At 37.5% G+C, this 21,736-nt stretch overlaps 5 protein-coding genes across 6 annotated transcripts in view; 1 reads left to right on the top strand and 4 right to left on the bottom strand.

Annotated features, from left to right (window-relative positions):
• Positions 1 to 94: 94 nt before the first annotated feature.
• Positions 95 to 2,380, bottom strand: LOC135789314 (uncharacterized). 2 transcript variants are annotated; one of them, XM_065299101.1, is made up of 5 exons: positions 2,162 to 2,380; positions 1,813 to 1,989; positions 776 to 1,697; positions 501 to 709; positions 95 to 440 (listed from the first exon to the last, which is right to left on the bottom strand). In XM_065299101.1, exons 2-5 carry the CDS (start codon positions 1,842 to 1,844, stop codon positions 353 to 355), a joined length of 1,251 nt encoding a protein of 416 aa, XP_065155173.1. In that variant the 5' UTR covers positions 1,845 to 1,989; positions 2,162 to 2,380; the 3' UTR covers positions 95 to 352. The 2 variants fall into 2 exon arrangements, with proteins under 2 accessions (XP_065155173.1, XP_065155174.1); XM_065299102.1 differs by lacking the exon at positions 2,162 to 2,380 and having other exon boundaries at positions 1,813 to 2,111.
• Positions 2,381 to 2,718: 338 nt separating this feature from the next.
• On the bottom strand, positions 2,719 to 4,628 carry twf (twinfilin actin binding protein). The gene is made up of 7 exons (XM_065299104.1): positions 4,442 to 4,628; positions 4,291 to 4,368; positions 3,933 to 4,207; positions 3,627 to 3,864; positions 3,422 to 3,565; positions 3,241 to 3,359; positions 2,719 to 3,183 (listed from the first exon to the last, which is right to left on the bottom strand). The coding sequence occupies exons 1-7, from the start codon at positions 4,464 to 4,466 to the stop codon at positions 3,037 to 3,039; spliced, it is 1,026 nt and encodes a 341-aa protein (XP_065155176.1). The 5' UTR covers positions 4,467 to 4,628; the 3' UTR covers positions 2,719 to 3,036.
• A 71-nt stretch (positions 4,629 to 4,699) lies between these two features.
• On the bottom strand, positions 4,700 to 6,036 carry LOC135789315 (RCC1 domain-containing protein 1). Its single transcript, XM_065299103.1, has 3 exons — positions 5,477 to 6,036; positions 5,121 to 5,416; positions 4,700 to 5,067 (listed from the first exon to the last, which is right to left on the bottom strand). The coding sequence occupies exons 1-3, from the start codon at positions 6,034 to 6,036 to the stop codon at positions 4,895 to 4,897; spliced, it is 1,029 nt and encodes a 342-aa protein (XP_065155175.1). The 3' UTR covers positions 4,700 to 4,894.
• An 82-nt stretch (positions 6,037 to 6,118) lies between these two features.
• Positions 6,119 to 7,601, top strand: LOC135789318 (ADP-ribosylation factor-like protein 3). The gene is made up of 3 exons (XM_065299105.1): positions 6,119 to 6,258; positions 6,471 to 6,731; positions 7,064 to 7,601. Exons 1-3 carry the CDS (start codon positions 6,256 to 6,258, stop codon positions 7,340 to 7,342), a joined length of 543 nt encoding a protein of 180 aa, XP_065155177.1. The 5' UTR covers positions 6,119 to 6,255; the 3' UTR covers positions 7,343 to 7,601.
• Positions 7,602 to 11,736: 4,135 nt separating this feature from the next.
• Eip93F (Ecdysone-induced protein 93F) overlaps positions 11,737 to 21,736 on the bottom strand; it is a 36,948-nt gene continuing 26,948 nt past the window's right edge. The window contains 2 exon segments of the mRNA XM_065299106.1: positions 11,737 to 18,131; positions 18,134 to 18,659. Of these exon segments, the coding sequence (XP_065155178.1) occupies positions 16,176 to 18,131; positions 18,134 to 18,659 (2,482 nt within the window). The 3' untranslated portion in view covers positions 11,737 to 16,175.

The raw sequence follows: 21,736 nt of genomic DNA, 5'->3' as shown, positions 1-21,736 counted from the left end.
TGTTTGGTAAAATTTTGCACGTTTACTGATTTCACCGCCAGTATCTGACCCTGCAGGAGTGTTTATCGCAAATTCAATTTCCGAAGCAAAGTCATGATTTCATATTTTTATATTTCACTAAACAGTTTTATTTTAAGTATTATTCCTGGCATCATATAATTTTATAATCCTAGTCAACTGAGACACATAAAACAGTACAAAAAAAGTACAGAAACTCCGCTACCCACGCATTCGCAAATCGCTCAAAGACGTTTAAATAATGTAGTCATAGAATAATATTAATTATTTGTGTCAAGTATCAATTTTTTAAACTTTCCAGGTAAATGTTTAAAAACTATCCAACTCATTACATTCAGTGTCGTTGGAAGAGAACTTTGTGGATCGTCGAGAGGTCCGGAACAAGTTTGTCGACTGAATTCGATGACATCTGCTTACGGACACTAAGAAAAAACAACAACATAAATTAACATAGGAACATTTAAATAAATCGCTAAACTTACACATCATTTGCCTTTATCGCAGGAGCAGTTGGATTATTCAAAGGACGCTTGTTCACGAGCAGGCACTTCATTGGCTGCCCATCCAACTGTCGGTTGTGGTAAGTTTCAACCGCCTTCTGAGCATCTTTCAGATTCTTGTAGATTACCTCAGCAGTACCGGGTCGAACCAGGCGAGCAATCATTAGTTGACCAATATCTTCAAACAATTCCTGCATAAAGCAAAATAAAACGGTGTTAATTAAATAACAAAACCTTATAATGTTTAAATAATTTACTCTAATATCATCCTGAGTGACGGTCGATTGCAAATTCGAGACGACAATCCTATGCCCGGCTGGTACAACAACTTTTGCTTTCTGCTGGCCTAGAATCCCGTGTGTAGTCGGCGCTGAGTCCAGCCGAGAATGAACACCTGATCCACCGCTTCTACCAAGCCCCGCCCTCGATGATCTCACATGCTGCTGCTGTGATTCTTCATCAGAATCTATTTCCATGAAGTTGCCATTTGACCTTAACGGAGATGCGTACGTTTTCCAGGTGCCGCTGCTAGCGTCGCTCACCATTCCTCTGGGCATCATCTCCATCACGGGACGACGTATCTCCATCGGCGGCATCATCGGCGACATACCGGAATATCCAGCTGCAGGCGGAGCGTACATATCATGCGCATGATGTGAATGCATGTGATGGCCATGTACTTGAGGATAGTACCCACCAGCAGACATTGGCATACTGTACTCATTACTGATTGTGCGCCTTAGTTGCAATGGGCCTGTTTCCTTTCGTTTCACGGCTTGTACTGGCATTTTCTTCACACGTTGTTGCACACCAGATCCGGCACGAGGAGTCAGACCTAATTGTTCACGAATTTTCGTGTTGATATTCGCGGCGGCTTTGTTCTTATTGGTGACAAGCATTATTTTGCCATTCTTGTCAGTCTTTTGCAGAATGTGTTTCCCGATTTGTTTTATATTGCTGGCAGGTTTCGGGGCAATGCCGCGAAGTTTTTGAAGTTTAGCGCGAGCATCTTGACCCTTCGCCATGCTGGCGAGCACATCACGAGCGTCCACGACATGCGTGCGCTTTTTCTGGATAATCTTTTGGCGTGCATCGATCACCGTCTTCGGTTTGCCTATGGTTTTCTTCAAGGTTTTGCCGGTCGTAACTCCATTACGTTTTGTGTTCGGCCGTGCATTTCTACAAAACCAACACATTTTTAATAGCAAAACACCACAACAGACTTAACACAAATATTAAATATAACTGCAATACAAAAACATATAATCTAAAAATATTTAATCAGTTCACTTACTTGTTATTATAGGTGGTACGATTTTTAACCATTTTATTGCTGGTTGGAATGCCAACGCGTTTATTTCGCTAGACTTTTGATGCTGCAGTTAATTTTTATTTATAGACGTGTAGCTTCTTCGTAATAGTCAGAAAATCCCACAGGCTCCGTGAGTTTTCGTCGTTTGTTGACACCGAACTGATGGAAAATGGAACAAGCGAGCGATGAGAAACGAGCACGAAGTAACTGAGGCGACGCTCACTAGGTTATGTGTGCTGTACGTACGCTGATCTGTGTATCGTACGCTGTAGGTACGTACGATCAGCGCAGAAAGCAAACACACACAACAAGAAAATATCTACTTGCTTACCTTGTTTAACACCAATGATAATAGTCGACGTTAAGAGAAATAAATAAAATGAACCGCCTATCTGCCACCTACAACCCGCTTACTTGCCTAACACACTGACAGTTCATCGATTACTAAGGAAACGCAAAATGTGGGTACACGACTGTTCGCCGTCGACAATTCGTCGCGAGATGTTTCGCCGCGGTAGATTACGGCTGCGGACAAGTCGCCGCCAGATGTATGAATAAGCGACTCATGTTTCAACCAACTGCATCAATTCACCCACAAACGTATTACATGCGAGAGATTCGAGATTGAATGCATATAAATCAAGCTTAATATTCTTTCATATTTATTATTGTTCGCGGGGAAATGTTACCGGGGGAAAAAGTCTCGCGGGGAAACCTCCCGCGGCGAAATGTCGTGTCCCCGAATATGCTCGCTCTTAATCAATATCGTGGTTAAAGGGCCGTTTAGTGCACTTGATATTTAATCTACTATTAAATATCAGATGTGTCCTACCTTTCCACAGAACATAATTTAAATTCTTCGGATTTTGGGAATGATTTACATATGTATGAAATTGAATAATGTATATTATTAAAGAATTAATGAATGGTAATTAACATATAACAGAAGTACGATATTTAGCTTAAAATACTTAGAGCATTTTGAGCTTACATAAAAATGTTTGATACAAATGCTTTATATCATCAAATATGAACTGTTCAACCGTTCAACCGCTATATATAAATATAAATATTGCTAATATTGTTGTATCAACAAAATAATACTTTAAAACATTCCTGTACTTCAAAACGTATCAAAATTGAATTGTGAATTGTAAAATTAAAAATCAAGGTAGTTGATTCCATTTTAAGCCATCATTGTATCATTTAATCTGTGGGTTTTGTGAGACGGCGGGGTCCGCGATTTGGAGGCCCTTTTGGTTTGGCAAATTTAGGCTGATGTAAATTCTTGATAGGGTGTAACTCTTCGTATAGATATTTCTCAGATAATTCAGAGGCATCATCAATCTCCAACTATAATTAAAACTAAACAATTATAAACTATTCAATAATTCGAATTATTTAACTTACCTTTTTGGCTATATCAACTCCCCAACTTGAGATTGAATCAACTAAGGGTTGCTTGCAGCTGGAATACAGCATTCTCTCCTTGATTGTGCAATTATATCCAGGCATAGAGTAAATGAACACTACAAATATGTTAATATGGTTAAAACTTTCAGTTGATGATGATATTATGTTTTAAACTCACCTATACTTTCCAAGTAATCACCCTCATGAGTATGACAAAACTTGTATAAATGATAACGCGCATGATCTGCTGGAATTTTCTTTGCTAAGGAATCCACCGTGATTTTTTCAGCTGTTTCCAGCAGCACTTTTTCTGCTTCAATGTCTGAAATCATTGTAAAATACAATTTTTATCATAAACATCAAAAATTTTTCCATAGACTCACCAATTTTCATCTGAATATAGTCAATTTTTCCTGAGCAAAGATGACTGAGAGAGTCCTTGATTTCTTGAGCAATAGGAAATAACACACCACTCAAAGTTTGATGCTTTGAATCAACACTGACATCGGTTCTTACTTCAGATTTCCTGATTTCCTGCAATTCTTCTTCCCTACTAGTTAAAGGTGCGGGCGCATTTGTAGTACACTTGTGTTTCTTATAGCCATCAAGATTTATATCACCCTAAAATATAATATTGTTAAATTTTTATTGTGGCATGATTCTGTTTTAGATATTTTATTAATAGTTACCATTATTGTGCAATGCATTTCTTCAGTAATCAAAGATGATCCAAACTCAGTCTTTAGTGTAGCCTTGGTAGAAGCATACAACATCTTCTGCCTGACACTAGCACTATCGGGCACCCAGCTGATAAGAAGCCAGTCATAACCAGACACATTCCATGAATCAAACCTGTAAAGTATATAGCAAGGTTTATTCCCCTCAATTTGGGGCAAAATAAAATTATCATAATCCTCTTCCCAGGTGCGCTCTTGCTTCATACATGTCCCCAAGACTAATTGTTCTAAAAGTAAAATAATTAATAATTACTCATTCACTTGGAAAAGGCATATCAGAAGCTAAAATTCAATATATTATAGCACTAACCATTCTCAATGATGACTTTAAGAAGACGAATTTGACCATCCCTACACTTGGCAAAGTATGTTTTAAGTTCATCATTGGCTAAAATCATTTATATTTACAATAATGATATGATTTTGAACAAATAGAGGTATGGTAAAGTATTGAATTTTACCTTGGATTCCAGTTTGGTGTGACATTGTGCTTGATGACAGATATTGGGAAGATTCTTTACACTAATTTTACGTTGATGGCAAGAAGTATGTGTGGTAAGACACTTGTTACTCTAATTTCTATAAATCAACAAAGAAATAAACGTAGTTGTCATATCCCTGCATGATACACGCATGATATGGTTGGATATGATTCGGTTTTAAGGTGGTGCAGGTTGGTGTACTTTTGCCGCGTACAGAGCCATCTAGACCATAACAGCTAAACTTCAATATACAAAGTGTTATTAATACACAGCATTAATATTTATTCAACATAGAATGAAATTTACTGTATTTCTTAAATTGCAAACTTGTGCACTGATAAAGATTGACTTCATAAAAATTTGTACGTTAATTCGAGGTAAAATGTAGTAACACGGAGAAATATAACAATAAATACAAAACTCAGACAAATATTATGCTTCATCTGTGATTATCACTGTTGATGATGGCCCAGCTTCCACCCTGAGAACTTTCTTTTCTTTAGAAATTTCGTAAACCTTGGTGGGTTTGTTGACGACCATTTCAAAGTCAGGAAGACCCAATTGATTGAATTTGTTACATCCATATGCGAAAACAATTTGATCACCTAAAAAACATTTATAAAAATATCAACACATCAACATAGACTAATAAATTTACTCGTAATGCATATGGAGTGTCGTCCTCCCGCGGCAATATGAGCAACATTTAGATTTTCCCCTGGTAACGGCAAATACTGAGGAATCGACACCACCCCAAGCGGATCATTGTGATCGTCAAAGAGTCCAATTTGACCATCACCATTCCAGCCCCAAATATACACGTCGCCGTCACGACTCAGGGCCATCGAATGCCAACCACCGGTGCTAACATCCGTAATGAATATTCCTTCAAGCACCTGTATTTTTCGAGGGGTTTCTTGGATCTCTAAGATACCATTGCCGAGTTGACCGCGTCTATGTTACAAAGATTACTATTTAGAATTCAAAATGGTATTTTCATTGAATCATGGATACCTTCCGTTACCAAAACTGTAAACATTACCAGCTGTGTCCAAAATGACAACATGTTCGTACCCAGCTGTCATTTTTTTCACTTTAACGTTTTCCTCCAATCTAAAATCCAACCTCACGGGGAAATTATAAAGCATCCCTGTCTGCGTTAACCCTACATTGATAGTGGAACCCGAAGCAAAGTCAACCACTTTATCAATCATTCCAGCGTCACTTCTCTTCAATAGGCGTATAGTAAATCCTGGATTTTTCGCCAGAAAATCCAAAACAAACAACCTACCCTCATCGTCCAGTACAAGTACGCTGGTATCACAAGTCTTCACCAACTTGATCTTTGCTTGGGTAGGTACATCCATTTTGGTAATTTGATGGGTCACCCGAGGTTGTAACCCATGCCCATGAAAGTACAACCCATCTTTTTTCAGGTACACCGTAATCGAATGCCCAAGTGCAATGTCAATGAGGTCATCTTCCAGAGGTAACTCTTGAAAGTGATCGATTGCTAGTTCCCGCGACGTGGGCACCTGCCCAAACAGGTTGCAGCCGGCGTAGGTGAGACGCATGACTCACCCGCTTCCCGCGCTCACCCTTCCAGGCTTATTTGAAGTTTGTACTTTTGAGTGTTTGTATCGATTCTAAGCGTGGCGTCGCGACGCGACAAGCAGGTCCAGTCTACCGAGGTACAGTGCAGTGTCCGCTGCTGGCGGAATTACCCACCACGACCACCAACAATTTAACGACGTGTTCAGAAATTACCTTCAAAGTGCCCACAGACCACCAATATGGTGAGTATCATTCTACGGAACATTCGTTGACAGATTTACTCGATTTGCCATTACATATTTACTTTGGAAGCAACAGTCATGCAATGGACTTTAAATAAGTTTAACGGTAGCCATGGCAACCCGCTGCGAATCAATCACCACAAATAAACAAGCGCACCTCTTTAAAATTAAAAGCCGTGGAATACAAGAGTAAGAATTTAATTGTTTTTAAGGGTTTGTTATCGATTCTACGTAAACTACGTTCCTCGCCCGAACAAGAACTGCGTCTTCTATTACTAGGTCTTGACAACGCGGGGAAGACCACAATTTTAAAAACGCTCGCATCCGAGGATATTACTCACATAACACCGACGGCTGGGTTCAACATCAAGTCCGTGATCAGTGAGGGATTCAAATTGAATGTGTGGGACATCGGTGGTCAACGCAAAATCCGTCCTTATTGGAAAAACTACTTTGAAAACACTGACATTTTGGTAAGTGATGCTTCTACTGATTCGCTACTAATTTTAGGTTAGGAAAAAGAAGAAAAGTAGACTGCGAGTGCACGCACGTGTTCTGAGATGACCTTCGACAACTGGACTATGTATTTCACATAGGGACATGAGAAATCCATGATCAATACTTCGTGTTTTGTTTTTGACCCGTTCTCGTTGATTAGCATCATAAACATGCGATTTCGACATTAATAAACACCTCAAAGTACATACATAAATTTCCTCTTTAGTTCACCATATTTGTTATTGATCAGTTAGTTTTTGTTTTCAACTAAGTCGCCATTTTGTCTATAAATGTTTTTCAATTTTAGATCTATGTCGTTGATGCGGCAGACAAACGGCGCCTCGAAGAAACTGGGATAGAATTGTATGAACTGCTTAACGATGAGAAATTGAAGGATGTCCCGTTGCTGGTGTATGCCAACAAGCAGGACCTTCCCAATGCCTTGTCCGCAGCGGAATTGGCCACCACGTTGGGCCTACCTACGATTAAAGATCGTGCCTGGCAGATCCAGGCGTGTGTCGCTTCGAAAGCCACCGGTGTTCGCGAAGGGATGGAATGGGCGTGCAATACTATTAAGAAGAAATAAGAAGTGACATTGATATTGGAACATGCTCGGCCATGTTTGTTTAGCTTCGTTTTATTTTTGTTTCATTGCAGTTTATCGCGCGACCGATGCATGCGAATCGACTACTATTCGTGATAAAAGTTAGGCGATATTCGTTCCCGTTTATACAATACGTCACGACACGGAAATTTTTATAGAGTTTTATACAATTATGAGCTTTATGTAAATGTGTAAAATTGTAGAGAAAATAAAAAAACACTTAGATAATCGTTGACCAAAACTTGCGTTTTCCATCTAGCGCCACCTACAATATTATAGCTGAACTAAAGCTTCGTGCAGAATTTGTAAGTGATAAAACGAGTGTTACAACATGCAGAATCTATAAAGTTATCCCCAAAAAAATATTTTAAAGGATTTTAATGTAAAACACGTTTTGGTTGTAGTTCACAGTATAATAAATACTGGTATACTTCAGTATTACATTATAAATATACAATGTGTATTTATTTTCAATTTTTTTGTATTTTTTTGTGGTTTTTCAAAATATTTTCTGAAAATAACAATTTCCCACAAAGCATTATGTTTTTTTAAGTTTTCATCATCATGTTTAAATTCTTATAATGTGAATTCTTCAGTTTCGTCAAACATTCAACTCGAGTGTTTTGCGATTCTCTTGTAATACAATATGAAGTCACAGATACAAATATGACGTTTATTTCCGTCATAATGATAATACCCGAAATGTTAATGTTAACACTCTCTCATAAGTTATTGAAATGAATAGATCAAGCAAATAGTCGGGAAGAAAGCGCTCGCGTTGTGTGAGATGACTTCAAACTCAGCTAATGCTAGACACGACACGTTTTCAACACGCTTACGAACGTTTACAAGAGAGGTTATGGGGATTAAGGTACGAAAAGTTGCAAACATCGAGCTATTCATTGTGTTCTGTGTTCGTTTGGTTGCGGACGTGCGTGCGCTTTCTTCCGGGTGAAAATATTTGTATTTATTTAGCGTTTGTTTGTTCATTGAATTATAGAACAAATTACAGTTTTTCATCGTTATCGATCTTCATTTGTTTTTGTTTGTTTGTTCGTTTTAAAATTTTACAATATGTATACATATGGATAAAACACAGCATTAGTAATTAATATTTAGTTTGTATTAATCGTAGGTTGTTAATGTTATGATATCGTTATTCATATAATTTTCTGCTTTTTAGAGATTTTTATTATTTTGAATTTTTTTTGCGCGTTTTTTCTTCCACGAAGTTAGTTTTATTTCAAATATTTATATAATCTGGTACTTTTTCCCCTCATCAGGCTAAAAGGCATTTTGTTAGTTCACAATTTATCGTAATTAGTCATTAAATATAGAGAACGATATAGCAACATCTTTCATGTACATTAATTTGCATCTTTTGCGACATTTTGTGTTTTGTTTCTCTCTTAAGACAAATGCATATGCTGTTAAGTTGTCACATGGTCACATGATGATAATGATAATTTCTATGTTTTATGCAGAAGAAGATGAAACTCTGGTGGATATTCACTTGTTAAAATACACAACAAAACAATTCAACATTCCAGAATTCCAGAATAATATTCTACATACAAATCAACATTAAAGATGTAATGAAATACTTTATAAGTACATTTTATCTATAGATGTAATATTCTTATGCTCACATTTAGTTTCATTTTCCTTTTGTGTGTATTGTTTTAATTTGTTACTTAGTAAATGTAAAACCTGCGTGCAGTTTTCCTCTGGATATGACTCGGTTTTGATTTCGCATCTTTACGTTGTTTGGTCCCAGTGTTCTCCTCACAAAACTAAAATGGCTACCAACGTCTGCCAACGTACGGATGCGTTGCATATGTTAAGAGTGCGCACATTTATACAGTTTCACATCATCAAATATTTGGCTTCGTTTTACTTACTAATGTATGTTTTAATTTTTCTTTTAATTCAAGCAAAATATTTCTTACACATTATCATCTCAATTGTTTGTGTTTGGTTTAGATGAGAATATGATATTAATAAGATTTAGGTTAGTTTAGATATTCGTAGATAGATCGATAATAAAAACAAACACATTGATAACAATATACATTATACAATAATACACAATAATTTCTTTCTTGTTGCTTCAATTTTCTTCGTGTTTTCATATGTTTGATAGGTTTTGTCACCGCTTCCATGACGCCTAGCGATAATTTGGTGTGTGTAAATAATTTGGTTTAAATATTTTCCCAATCGTATATAGCGTTAACATTAGATTTGTTAAAATTGTTAATTTGTTAATTTTGTAAGCCTTATCAGTTAACAAGTCTTTTAATTTTACAATTTTCAGTCTTTGCTTGTCGTCGAATCGAATTTTACTCTTTGGTTACTTAATTTCATCATTTTCACATGGTTTTTGTTTCTCATATCAAACATTATTTGTTGTTGTTTGTTTAATATTCATCGAATAAGCCTAAGTAAAATATTAAAATATCTCATCAACAGGTACAAGAAATAATATTACGTCTTGAGTTCAGTTAAATTCAGTTTAGTTGCGTAAAACTCAGTTGTTCGCTTTCCTTCATTTTGGTTTTGTAGTGAGTACTCATACATAACGTTAATGTAGTTTAATTAATTAATTAACTAATTAATTAGTTACGAAGACACTTTTTGGTGTAATTTCACGTTTTTCAATTTCAATTTTGATAATTTCTCATCATTTATAGGTTAATTTCTAATTTTCTCTAATTTGTTTAATGCCAATTTGTAAAAGTGCTCAATTTTTTTTAGGTTAGTTTAGTTTGAGTCAATAAAATCGTGTATGTAATTAGGTGTAATATTGTAAGTGTATTGTAATACATTTTAGTTTAATTAAAGCTTCGTCCGTCGATCGCTCCCTAGTTTTTCTATTAGAAATAGTAAAAATATCGATTTTATTTATTCATTATTCAATTATTTTGCAAGTTTCACTAAAATCTGTAAATACGTAAATAAATATTCTTTTTTATAGTGTTTTACGTTAATTTCTCGCCTAATCCAATTCAATTCAATTCGATTTTATGCTAAAACAATATGTAGGTACTAACTAATATTACTTAATTAATTAGAATAAAAAACGAAAACTTTATCAGCATGGTTAAGTGGCTATAGTGAGTCTGAGTTGAATCTGAAGAAATATTGATGAGTTTGTGACTATTGCATTTGTTGATTTCATATTGGTATTTCTTGGTTATGTAACTGTAACCTGTAAAATAATTCACTGGAGGCAACCACGTTAATAAAGAGTTAAAAATATGATATAATATATCTACAACTAATAATGTATTAAAACTGGCTCATAAAAATTAATATTGCAACATTAACAACTAAAAATTCACCTGTAGAAATTGTGACTATCTAATCCAACCAAACATGAGAACTCTTGGTCAACGTGGCTGTCATCAACTGTCCTTTGTTTGCGTTAACTTTAAACATTAAATTATCTGTGGGCAAATTGTTGATTTCATCTGTTCCTGCTTAATTTGAGGGTGTGGGTTATTTGTTTGTTTGCTTGCTTCGTTATTCAACTATTGTATTGTATTTGTATTCTTCAGCTACGCTTATGAAAAACTTATCGTTTACACCTGCTCTGCCTCCAGTTTATTGTTATCGTACTTTGTACTGCCAGTAAACTGTCGAAACTGTCAAATACGCGAAAATCGTATGAATGACATAAGTGAGGCTGAATTACTGAATTACCATCGTAGAATAAAACACTAAAGTGTATAAAGTATGCTTAAGTATTTTCTCGCGTTCGCAATGACAATTCTGCCAAAACACGCGATTGCCATTTTAAATACGCGTTTTAGAGAAAAGAGGGAGGTGCTTAGAGCTAGAGGCTATTGTTTCTTTATGCTTAGTTTGGGTTTTCATCTGTCAATCATTAGTTAAACCTGTTTGTGAGTGATTTACGTGTAAACAAACATTCATAAAGTCAAATATTTCAAACTCGGCTATTGCATACACGGTTATGTACATCTGTAAAGTGGTTTGCCTATGTTAAATATCATCTACGTTCACTGAGTGTGTAAGAAGCTTGCAACGCGATGAAAAACTCAATCGTGATCAAACCTGTTGTGTAATCCTATCATAAAACTACCGCCTATTACAAATTATTACTGTTTATCGTTATCCTGGGCTATTGTAAATGCATTATAAGGTAGAATAACTTAATCCTATTTTGTTTCACTGTCTAATTAGTATATCTTGTTTGTTGGTTATATTGTGTTCAAGGAGGGCGTGGTCATCGCGAATTAAAGTGAAGATAACTGATAAGTTCGCGTTTTCTTTCTTTCTCTGTTTGCTTATTTTGGCGTGTATATTGATTAGTGGCTTCCGGTGGAAAATTGATAAGCGAAACGAAAACAAACGAATTAAATTGAAAATTTTATGGAATGATAATATTATAGTCATAGAGTCATCAATTCAATAATAAAAAATCATGTGAATAATACACAAAAACACAAAATAAATGCGGATCATGTAAAAAATATAAAATATGAACAATTATAGACAAAATAAGTTTACACCTACACATATACACTACTACGCTACGAACTAATTAATTCATTGACAATAATAATAAAGACGTAATAAATCGAGCAAATTATTAATCGCGCTCGAAATTGAAGCGAATAAAATCGAACACGTTTAGCCACTGCCAGCCTAATTATTATAGTCTAGCATAATTACGTGTTTATTGTATTTAATTGATTTATGTAAACGTGTTTTATTTCATTGCTGCAAATTTCTTTCCCAGACGCGTTCATACGTATCATAGAATAATCACTTAAATTAAAACAATAGAATAATTTCGCATTAATTACTAACATAGAATAAAATAAAAACTCCGTAAAATACAAATAAAATAATAATGATAATCAAATATGCATGGGATACAAAATTAATGTTCAATTAAATGCACATTCAATTACTCGTTTGCAACTTAAAATTAATAATAACTAAACGTAATACGAATAAAATATAGATATACGTTTAAGGTACGAATTTCAATTACTTAGATTCACAAACATAAAATTAAAAACATCAAACATAAAACGTAAAATTTGGTCCAATTTGAAAACAATAATTTCATTTAAAATGTTTTATAACCATTTGAAATGGATGAATTTTTTTAGTGTTAAAATTTTTGTAAAATTTTGTAAAGTTCTCAACATTTCATGTTCGTATTTTTTGGCTATTCTCACATTAGTTTACTTTTCGTACATAAATTCTCTCAATAAATATGCAAAAAGGCGATTTGTTTAAATTTTTTACCGCAATTTCTTTAAATGTTCATAACCTCCTAATGTTTTATCATATTTTAACTGTTATTAGTCGTCTTTTTTGCGTATACTCAGTGTATGTGTGTCGCTTAGTTTTCTTTTGTTTTGGACCACGAGGAGAGAATGATAATTGCAATATTGGAAATGTTTTGACAATAAATACAATGCGTTAAAATTGGAAACGTGAATTTAAAAATAATTGTAAAAATCTGGCACATGTCTGGTTGGAATGTTTTTGGTTATGTTCTCATGGATTTAGCCACACAATGAAAATGAAAATTGAATAAATTAACACCTTGGTTTGTTTGATTCTATGTTTTGATTGTGTGCTCATTAGCTTCTAATATGCCAATAAATATGAGTATAGAAGTACTGTAATAACTTTGATTTGAGGGTAAGTCATGTTTGTCTAAATCCATTCGAAAAACGATATGTTTAAATTCTTCCAAATGCCTATCTTTGATGCAAAACTTGAAGAGTGAAGTTGAATTTCAGTGATATACAATTTTTCTCATTTCCGTTTACGTTTTCGTAATCTTTACTTCAACTGTCAGCATTTATCATATGATATAGTGTGTGTGAGGTGTGTGTGTATGTGTGTTTTGTTTCTTTTAAATTACTTAGACTTTACTTACAACTTACGAGATAGATAAATATCTATTTTATAGAGAAATATTGGTCCAACTTAAAATATGTACTGGTTAAGTGTGTTGTTTTAGTTATGTTTTTAGAGTTGTGTAGCATTTGTTTAGCATTTTAAAATCGTTAAAATTCAAAAAATCCATAGACACATTAGTCTACAAGTCTACAACAACGTTGCACACGCCTGCCATTTCATTCAACTTGCCATAATCTATCGTAGTAGTTAATAATTGAGGTTAAGTTCTATTTTGATTTTATTTGTTTTGTGAGTGTGTATGTGTGTGTTTTCATCAGTTGTTTTGTAATCTAAATATTGTTACCTACGTTGATGTGTCTACATTGATACCTAGCCTGTGATAACTAATTATTCGATAACTGTAACTACGAACTATTTACGTTTACGGTTCTTTTGTCTGTTCACTTTTTTCGTGTGTGTTTATCCTGTTTATTGAATTTCAGCGGGTTGGTTTGATATTGTTGTGATATTGTTTGTTTTTGGGTATGATAATACTATTCTATCCGGATTTGGGCCTGTCCCGTTGCGCCCCTGGCTTTGGGGGCGCAACAAGTTGTTGTTGCAAATTGCAAAATCGACTGTCGGTTTCGGTTCGGTTTGTCGGTTGATTTCGTCCTGCATGTTTTGTATGTGGTTGTGTGGGTTTTGCATGAGTGCGATCGGCTTTGATTTGTATCGGACTACAAAATATTCAAACAAAACTGACAAAATTGTATCTGTGCAAAATAAATCTTTTGGTTTCATATTTTGATTCTTCATCTTTTCATAAATTAATCCTACCTATCAATGTCTTACAAGTTCATCGAAACCAAATTCAATCAAAAACATGTTTTTGAAGTGAATTGAGCATTTTGATGACTTGTCTTATCAATCTTTTATCTCTCGAGAAACAACAAAATACATTTAATAAGTTCCTTTGAATCGCCACACCTTTTTCTTCTTTTCTTTTAGCTACGGTTTCGAACAAACAACATTTTAGTGAAATTTTTTAGTCCGCGTCATCAGTTTCGTGCGTCGCATAGGTTCTTCATAGTTTCTTCAAATATATAATATCTCGTTAAATATACTCTTATACACTAATTAATATTGATGTAAATATATATGTTATGTATATAATCGTCTAATTGCACTTCTTTGTCATTTTTTCTCATCGAAAACTTGAAAAATGGAATAAACACGCACACGCTGAACGATAGAAATCAAATCCAACAAAATTTACAAGAATGCGAATGCGAACACATCACACTTACCACGGTAATTAGAGTTTTTCTTTGATCTTTTAGATTTTCTATAGCTGTAGGGAAATTTGAAAGTTTCTTGCAAAAATTCATGTTATGCACCGAGAGAAATCGCATTTTTGTGTGTGTTTGTTTTTAAGTAAATTTGCATTATAGATAAATATAGTTTCAACACCGACACTTGTTATTTGCAAGCCGAATAATTATTTATGCACCAATGAGACTCACATTGTAAAGTTTTATAATTTTATACATATAAATTTCATCATCATCTCTTCTTTTGGTTTTGATATTTAATATTTTTTCCACATCCTAAACGCTAATTTTTTTCGCGAACCACGAACCGATTCGAAAATTTCATCTTCGTCCCTTCACCTACACTTAATAATCAATATCATATCATATCGTATTATCAATATTAATTTTTTTCTGCATTTTCCTTAATAGTTACTCAATAATAATATAATAGATACTTTTTTGTTTCTTAGAGAAAATATACATCAAAAATTTTGAATAAATCACAGATAGATATAATTTTTTCCATATTTTATCATATTTTCGAATGTTAATAACAACTGCCGCTCGCAGTTCGTGTGTTTTGTGTGTTTTATTTTCACCTTGGGTTTTCACAAGTTCTCCAACAAAGTGAATCTATTTCAATGCGGCGAGAACAATAAATCACTTTTCTTACACGCATGCAGCGCCATCTCATAGCTAATAGTTATGTATACGCCATTTTAAAATCACCTCCACTTTGTTTGTAATTTGTTTCAGTTTGTTGGTGTGTTAACATCAAAGCAGTCAAACACGCGAGTCGAACGTATGAGATGCAACATTTACAAATATGTAGTTTTATTTTTACAGATCTTTGATGAGGTATACGCGAACGTTGAAGACACACACAGAGAATACACACCGATTGAATTTTTTTGGTACGCACGTACGTGTTACGCATTAATTTATATATATTTTTTTGTATAATTTTAGTTTTAGTGATAAATTTATTTTGGCGCATTGTATATAATATGAACATGCCGAGACATCGAAACAGAGAAACACAGACGTGGGTATACTGTTTTTGTTTAGAGGATAGAATATACACACACATCGTTACGTTTTGTTTATATAAATGCACATTGTTTAAAATGCTCTTTGAAAATGTGGGTTCGCGATAAAATGTAATGCAAAAACACCGAATACATACGATACCATTTTTATCGTCCGTCTGCTTTGTTTAACACGTCAGAAAGTTGTTTCGTTACTGCTTTGATGCTTTATGTTTGTTGTGTATGTGTGTGCGTGAAAAAGTGTAGTTGGACTTGTGAAAAATCACCCAATTTCCGTCATCATCATTGCCATACCTTGTCAAACACCAACACCACCACCACTCTGTGTATGCGTGTGTAGTTTAACCCGCTTGCTTTGTACAGTTCGGTTTGTTTTTTATTATAAGATAAATTTGTGGACCATTTGTTTTCTTGTTTACTTTACGCGTTTAAGTTTACGTGTCTCTAAACCCGACCGCCGCACACGTTCAACTGGCGACGCGTCGAGTCCAACTTGGTTCGGCCAGTCGCGCACAAAAGGCGCTAGTGATGCAGCACCGGATGCCTGCCGAACGCGAGCCGACGTCAGTCGTGTGTCTCCGTCTCGGAGGCGCTTGCATCGTCCCCTATGCCGACGCCGTTGCGCGGCGCATCGTGGAAGCGCACCAGCATCTCGGGCTTGAGGTTCTCCGGCTTGGTGAGCTCCTGCTTCAGGTAGATCATCCCCGGTCGGGGTATCACCGCTGGCGCGGTTGTCGCAAGTGGTGAATGTCCACCATCTTGCCGGCCATTCTCTTCCGTGGCTCCGTTATTGTTCGTCTTTGAGTCGTTTGAGTCATTCGACAGTTCAATCGTAGTAATATCAGGTTTGTACTCTACGGGATCATTATCGTCCTCGGGAGAACATGCCATATCTCCATCGCCGTTTTCTTTCTTACGTGACTCATGGTGATGTTCATTGGCGAATTTTGACAGTGGAGCAAGCCGACTATTACGACACAGTTGGTCTAACAATGTTTTATTGGACATATTCTGAGGTTTCACATTACTGTCTTCCTTTTTATCATCGCCTGGCACACCGGATTCCAAACTAGAGCGGATGATACCATCCAAAAGACCATTGCTTTCAGCTGGGTCTAAAAGAGATTCCGCCATTTGACGCGTGGACTTACTCATGTTAGCCCCGCCGGGTGGTTGGATGGGTCCCCCTGCAGGCGGGTTGATAAACGAACGCGACTCTTCATGCAGTTTCTGAATCATTTGTGACGCATACAATTGGTCGTGATTAGTGGCGGGAAAGGCGGCAGCTGCCGCTACTGCCGCCGCAGCCGCGCCCGTAGGTCGGCCATAGTCAAGCGGAAGGTGAGGGTAGCTGGCGGCGTGTGGCCAGAAGGGAAATGGATGGGTGTTGTATCCCAATGGTCCCAAGGCAGGGTCATACATGGGCAGTTTAATACCGTTCGGAGAAACAGGTGAAAATTTACCGGCCCCTGGACCTGGTTTTATCCCCGCCGCCGCTGCAGCCTTCATTTTTTCATTAGCCGCAGCTGCGGCGGCGGCAGCATTCCGTAGATCATTCTGCTTCAATGAGGCAATTTTTTCATCAACTGGATTGGGTTTGGGATCACGTTTGCGTGGCCTCATCAGATGGCGTTCTTTCACTTTATATTCCAGTGTCGAGTGTGGCACGCCGTAATAGCTACCAGCACGATGTACAGACATCTCGCCACGTTGCACCGCCCTCACCGCCTCTACCAATGAATCGCGATCGTAATTGCGATACTTGCCTCGCTTAGGGCGGGTACCTTTTCCGCCTCCGCCGCTACTACCTCCTCCGCCACCTCCTGAATTCGAATTTTGGGACTTTTGCGCGTTCTGGCCGTGGCTGTGTGGCCCGTGCGCGTGCGAACTCTGTTGGTGGTGGCCATGATGCACGCCTTGATATGGTACCCTAGGTTCCTGCGCGCTCTTAATTACAGAAATGCCACCTCCGAGAGGTGGAGTAAACCGTCCGCCTTTTCTGATCAGATCATAGTCTAATATTGGATTGCGCATCCCGGGGAGTTGTTGTTGTTGGGCAGAGCCTTGAGGTGGCTCGGGGCTCTGTTGGAATTTTTGGCTTATGCTTTTGGCTATCAGGTCCTTGACGTCCTTCTGGTAGAGTCCGCGGCCGGGCAGCGGCAGCGCTATGGGCGGCGATGTGGAGTCGCTCGTAACCGAAGGCGACGCCATACTACCCGCAGAGTAATCACCACTTCCACCGCCTCCACCACCGCCATTCTTGCTGCCCGTCGAGGTGGGCCTGAAGGACGGAATCTTAAGTATCACATTCGAGCCGGAGTCCTCCGTCTCGGAGTCGGAGTCGCGGTCTCGGTCGCGCTTGCGATTCACCGAGTTGGACGGGCTGGGGCGGTCGCGTTCACGCGCGATCTTCTCCACGAGGTCGCCGTTGCTCTGCGCATGCACATGTGCTGCCTGCGCCGCCAGCTGCAATTTAAGCTGGTCGTTGAGAAAGTCTTGTGCAAAGAGGCGCTTCATCACATCGGGCAGCGGATCTCCTCCACCCCGCCTCCATCGTGCATTTTGGAGCCGATGAGGCTACGTAACAATAACGCCTGAATATGCGGGCCAAAAGCAGCAGCCGCCACGTTTTGTTCGTCGTCGCTACCGGCTCCGCCACCACCGCCCATCTGCTTGGTGAGCAGCGCTTTCAACGGATCGGATGTGAGCAGATCATCGTAGGAGAGCAGCGGACCCTCAAGCGCCTTCTCCACCTCCTTCTCCTCCTCGGCGCCGGAGAGCTCCTTGTCGTCCATGTCCGTCGCCTCCTCCTCGTCGGTCAGCTTCAAAGAAGCAGCGGATGTTAGATGCGCGTCACGCTCGCGCTCCAGCGCTAATTTGTATACCTTATTGCGCAGCGTCGACCGCGGTATGCCGTAGATGACGGCGGCGCGCCGCGTGCCCAGCTTGCCCGACTGAATGTCGCGCAGCGCCGCCTGCAGCTCCTCCTCGGTGTACGTCCGCCGCCCTCCTACCGCCGGCATCCTCGGCTTTGCTCTAAAATCAGAACTGCAACAGCAGAAAAAAAAAAACAAATTAGTAAATTGCCAACAAATATATTCACCACTGCCAAAAACCGTAAAAAAGCAACTCATAAGTGTGGTTATGTCACCAAGCGTATTTACACACGCTTAGAATCATTATCATCATTACCGACAGCCTCCAAAGAAGAGAGGACGACAAAAGGACAACAATTACGCAGAATACGCAACACACTTTTTGTTGTATTTTTACTTCGCACAGTTAAACTCTACCTATGCAACCCAATACATAGAGCATAAACTTACAAACTCATCATCTCGCAAGGCAAGAAAGATGGTTATTAACGGGAGGAATAATTTGCACGACGGCGTGTTTCGAGTGTTTGTTGAGAGCGCCGCGAGCGAAGTTCGTTTCGTGCGCAGTTTGCCCTTGTCCCGAATTGGGCTTGCTTTTCAGTTTGCGCTTGCACGATGCTCAAAATCGAACAACACGCAACGCAGCAAAGTGCAAAATGTGCAGATGGCATTTGTTGTAACAAGTTTCATCGATCAACAAACTAACATCATCGAGATCTAACCTCAAGTCGATATTGAATCAACTTGGTTTGATGGATTTTGTAATTATTTTATAACACAGACGCGAGTTTAGTAGTGTTTGGAATATTTTCGCACACGCGAAGCTTTCACAAAATCACGGCCGGCGGAATAGAATAAAAAGATGCGAGGCGTAAAACTAGGCGCCGAGCGTAGTGCGCGACGAATCTAGGCCAAAAAAATTTCTATAATTTTGTCAAATAATTGAAGTAATGGCGGTGCAGAAAGCAAAACATGTCGAACGCGCGCGAATCGTTTGAAATTGTTAAATTCGAAACGCAGAAATATGAGAAATCGAGGTCGATAAAACTGCTGCCTTTCTGCTCGCGAAATTTTTACATTTTAGCATGAAACCGCGATTGCGATTGTTTGGGCAAAAAAATACATCATGGCGGTATATGGCATCATGGCGGAATAGGAGTAAAAAAAGCGCCGACAACGAAAACGCAAAAACGCGCTTTATTGCGCCAACTAGGCCACCGCGCAAAATTTTAAATTGTCTGCGAATGGTTTTGCTGCTTGCGGCTGTTTGAGTGTGTTGTAAAGTTGGTTTATTGTTGGCGCATATCCGTAAAAATGCACGAATTACGCGCGTCTAATCGATCTCAGCGATCGAAACGATTCGACGGAATTAGCGATTTGTAACTGTTTCAATCCGTTGCGAGTAATTTAAGCATTCTTGATCAATTCGCTTCGAAATAGTTTGCTAAGTAAAAAGCAAATTTTGTAGATTTTACTAGATGACAAGAAATTTAATAATCTTTAACACAAGCTATAAATTTAACCTAATTAAAAGTGATGTTTGTTCAACTTTGTTTTTACCGTTTTATAGAATGTAATTGGCTATCGACTTATGAAGAAATTATGTGAAAACATCAAAAACAACGTCCGCAATGTTGAAAATTCAATCTAACGGCATGCAAAGCTGAAAAAATAAAAAACTCAAAATATTCGCTGTAAAATTTCCGTCCGTCGCGCTCTGATACTCCAATAAAACGACCAAATCCATAATTGCGACTGCAATAATCGCCATAATTATCGCGGCCGACCTGCATCCCGTGCGACGCGTAATGCAATAATAACCGATAATAACGCTAAGCAGATAAATAGTTAAGAAGTTAATTGTGAGTGCAATTAACATCGACACGAAGATAAATTTCATGGGTAATCATTTCCTCGGAAACAAATTCAAAATCACAAATAAATAAACATTAGTTTTGCAACAAAACGAAAACGTACAACTAATGAACGTATATTACATACGCCATAAAATTGTAAATGTTGCATGAACGAATATTATTATTAGCATGGTTATTATTATATTGTGACAACAAGCAAGTAAAACAAATCCTTGATCTCGTTACGAGCTTTGCAGCAATTTTTCGCCGCCAACGACTCGCTCACAATTATTCACGAAACGCATTTAAACATTAAAATATGTGCATTACATTAAAAACTATTCAAATTAAAAACTTGCTCTTTGCACACTTGAAAACACTGAAATATTAAAACAAACGACGTGCGTTTCATTTCGTCGCGCTCTATTTGCGACGGTTACATGTTAATGTTACAAATATAAACTATAAATTTGTACAAATGTCAGAAATGTAGATTTACACTGATAAATAATGCAATAACTTAAAGTTGGTTACCTTTGCTGTGTATATTTACTAAAAGCGTGTTCAACTGGCTGCCTATATGAGACATCATGTATGATCACTAGGTTTAACTTTAATCGGTTTTTATTAAAAAGTTTGATTGAAGACCTAATTAAATTTAGAAATCATCGATGCGTCACGCGATGCGATTCGTCGTTTGATTAATGGCACATTATTAATATGTTGCTAATAAATAAAGAGCGCTTTCAGCTTGTGGCACGTTTCACATGCGCAGCCATGCGTTTTGGAGCTGCTAATCTAGGTTAAGTTTTAATATTTTATAACTTTAAGCACAAAATTTAAAAATGTACATTTTAACTCATTTTAGACACATTTTAGGTGAAAATAATTAAAAGCGTTTTTTGCGAGCGGAACATCACCAAATGTCTGAACGTAGGTCAGTTTCACACGAATGAGATTATTTTCGGGACAGATAAGAAACAAATTAAATTTAAACACTGATAACACGGTTTCACACACTATTGAACTACAATTAACTGTAAACAGTTAAATTAGGTTAAAATTTCGTTGTTGTTGTTTTTTAATTGTGTTGTCAAAGATAAATGAAAACTTTTTAAATGAATAAAATTGCGTGCAGTTTAGAAGTGTGCGTTGGTTCGAACTGATTTCGCAAAAGAAAATGCAATGCAACGAGCACAACCTCGGCCTCGGCAAACACAGACAGACGACGGTTTTACGCGCCCGTGCAAACACTGCCATCACACATACTCGTAAGTACGTGAATTGATACGCGTTTTCATCTTGCGAGATGTGCGCGTGATGCACAATCACACGGTGCAGCGCAAGGAGATAAATTGCATAAACAAACGATATAAAAAGGCAAATAGACACA

Source organism: Atheta coriaria, unplaced genomic scaffold (assembly GCF_025399875.1).
Source record: "Atheta coriaria isolate IRGN ID8LTWV9N9 unplaced genomic scaffold, Caltech_Dcor_3.1 hic_scaffold_3_pilon, whole genome shotgun sequence".
In the NCBI taxonomy this organism is placed as follows: domain Eukaryota; kingdom Metazoa; phylum Arthropoda; class Insecta; order Coleoptera; family Staphylinidae; genus Dalotia; species Dalotia coriaria.
This window is presented reverse-complemented; position numbering and strand designations above follow the sequence as displayed.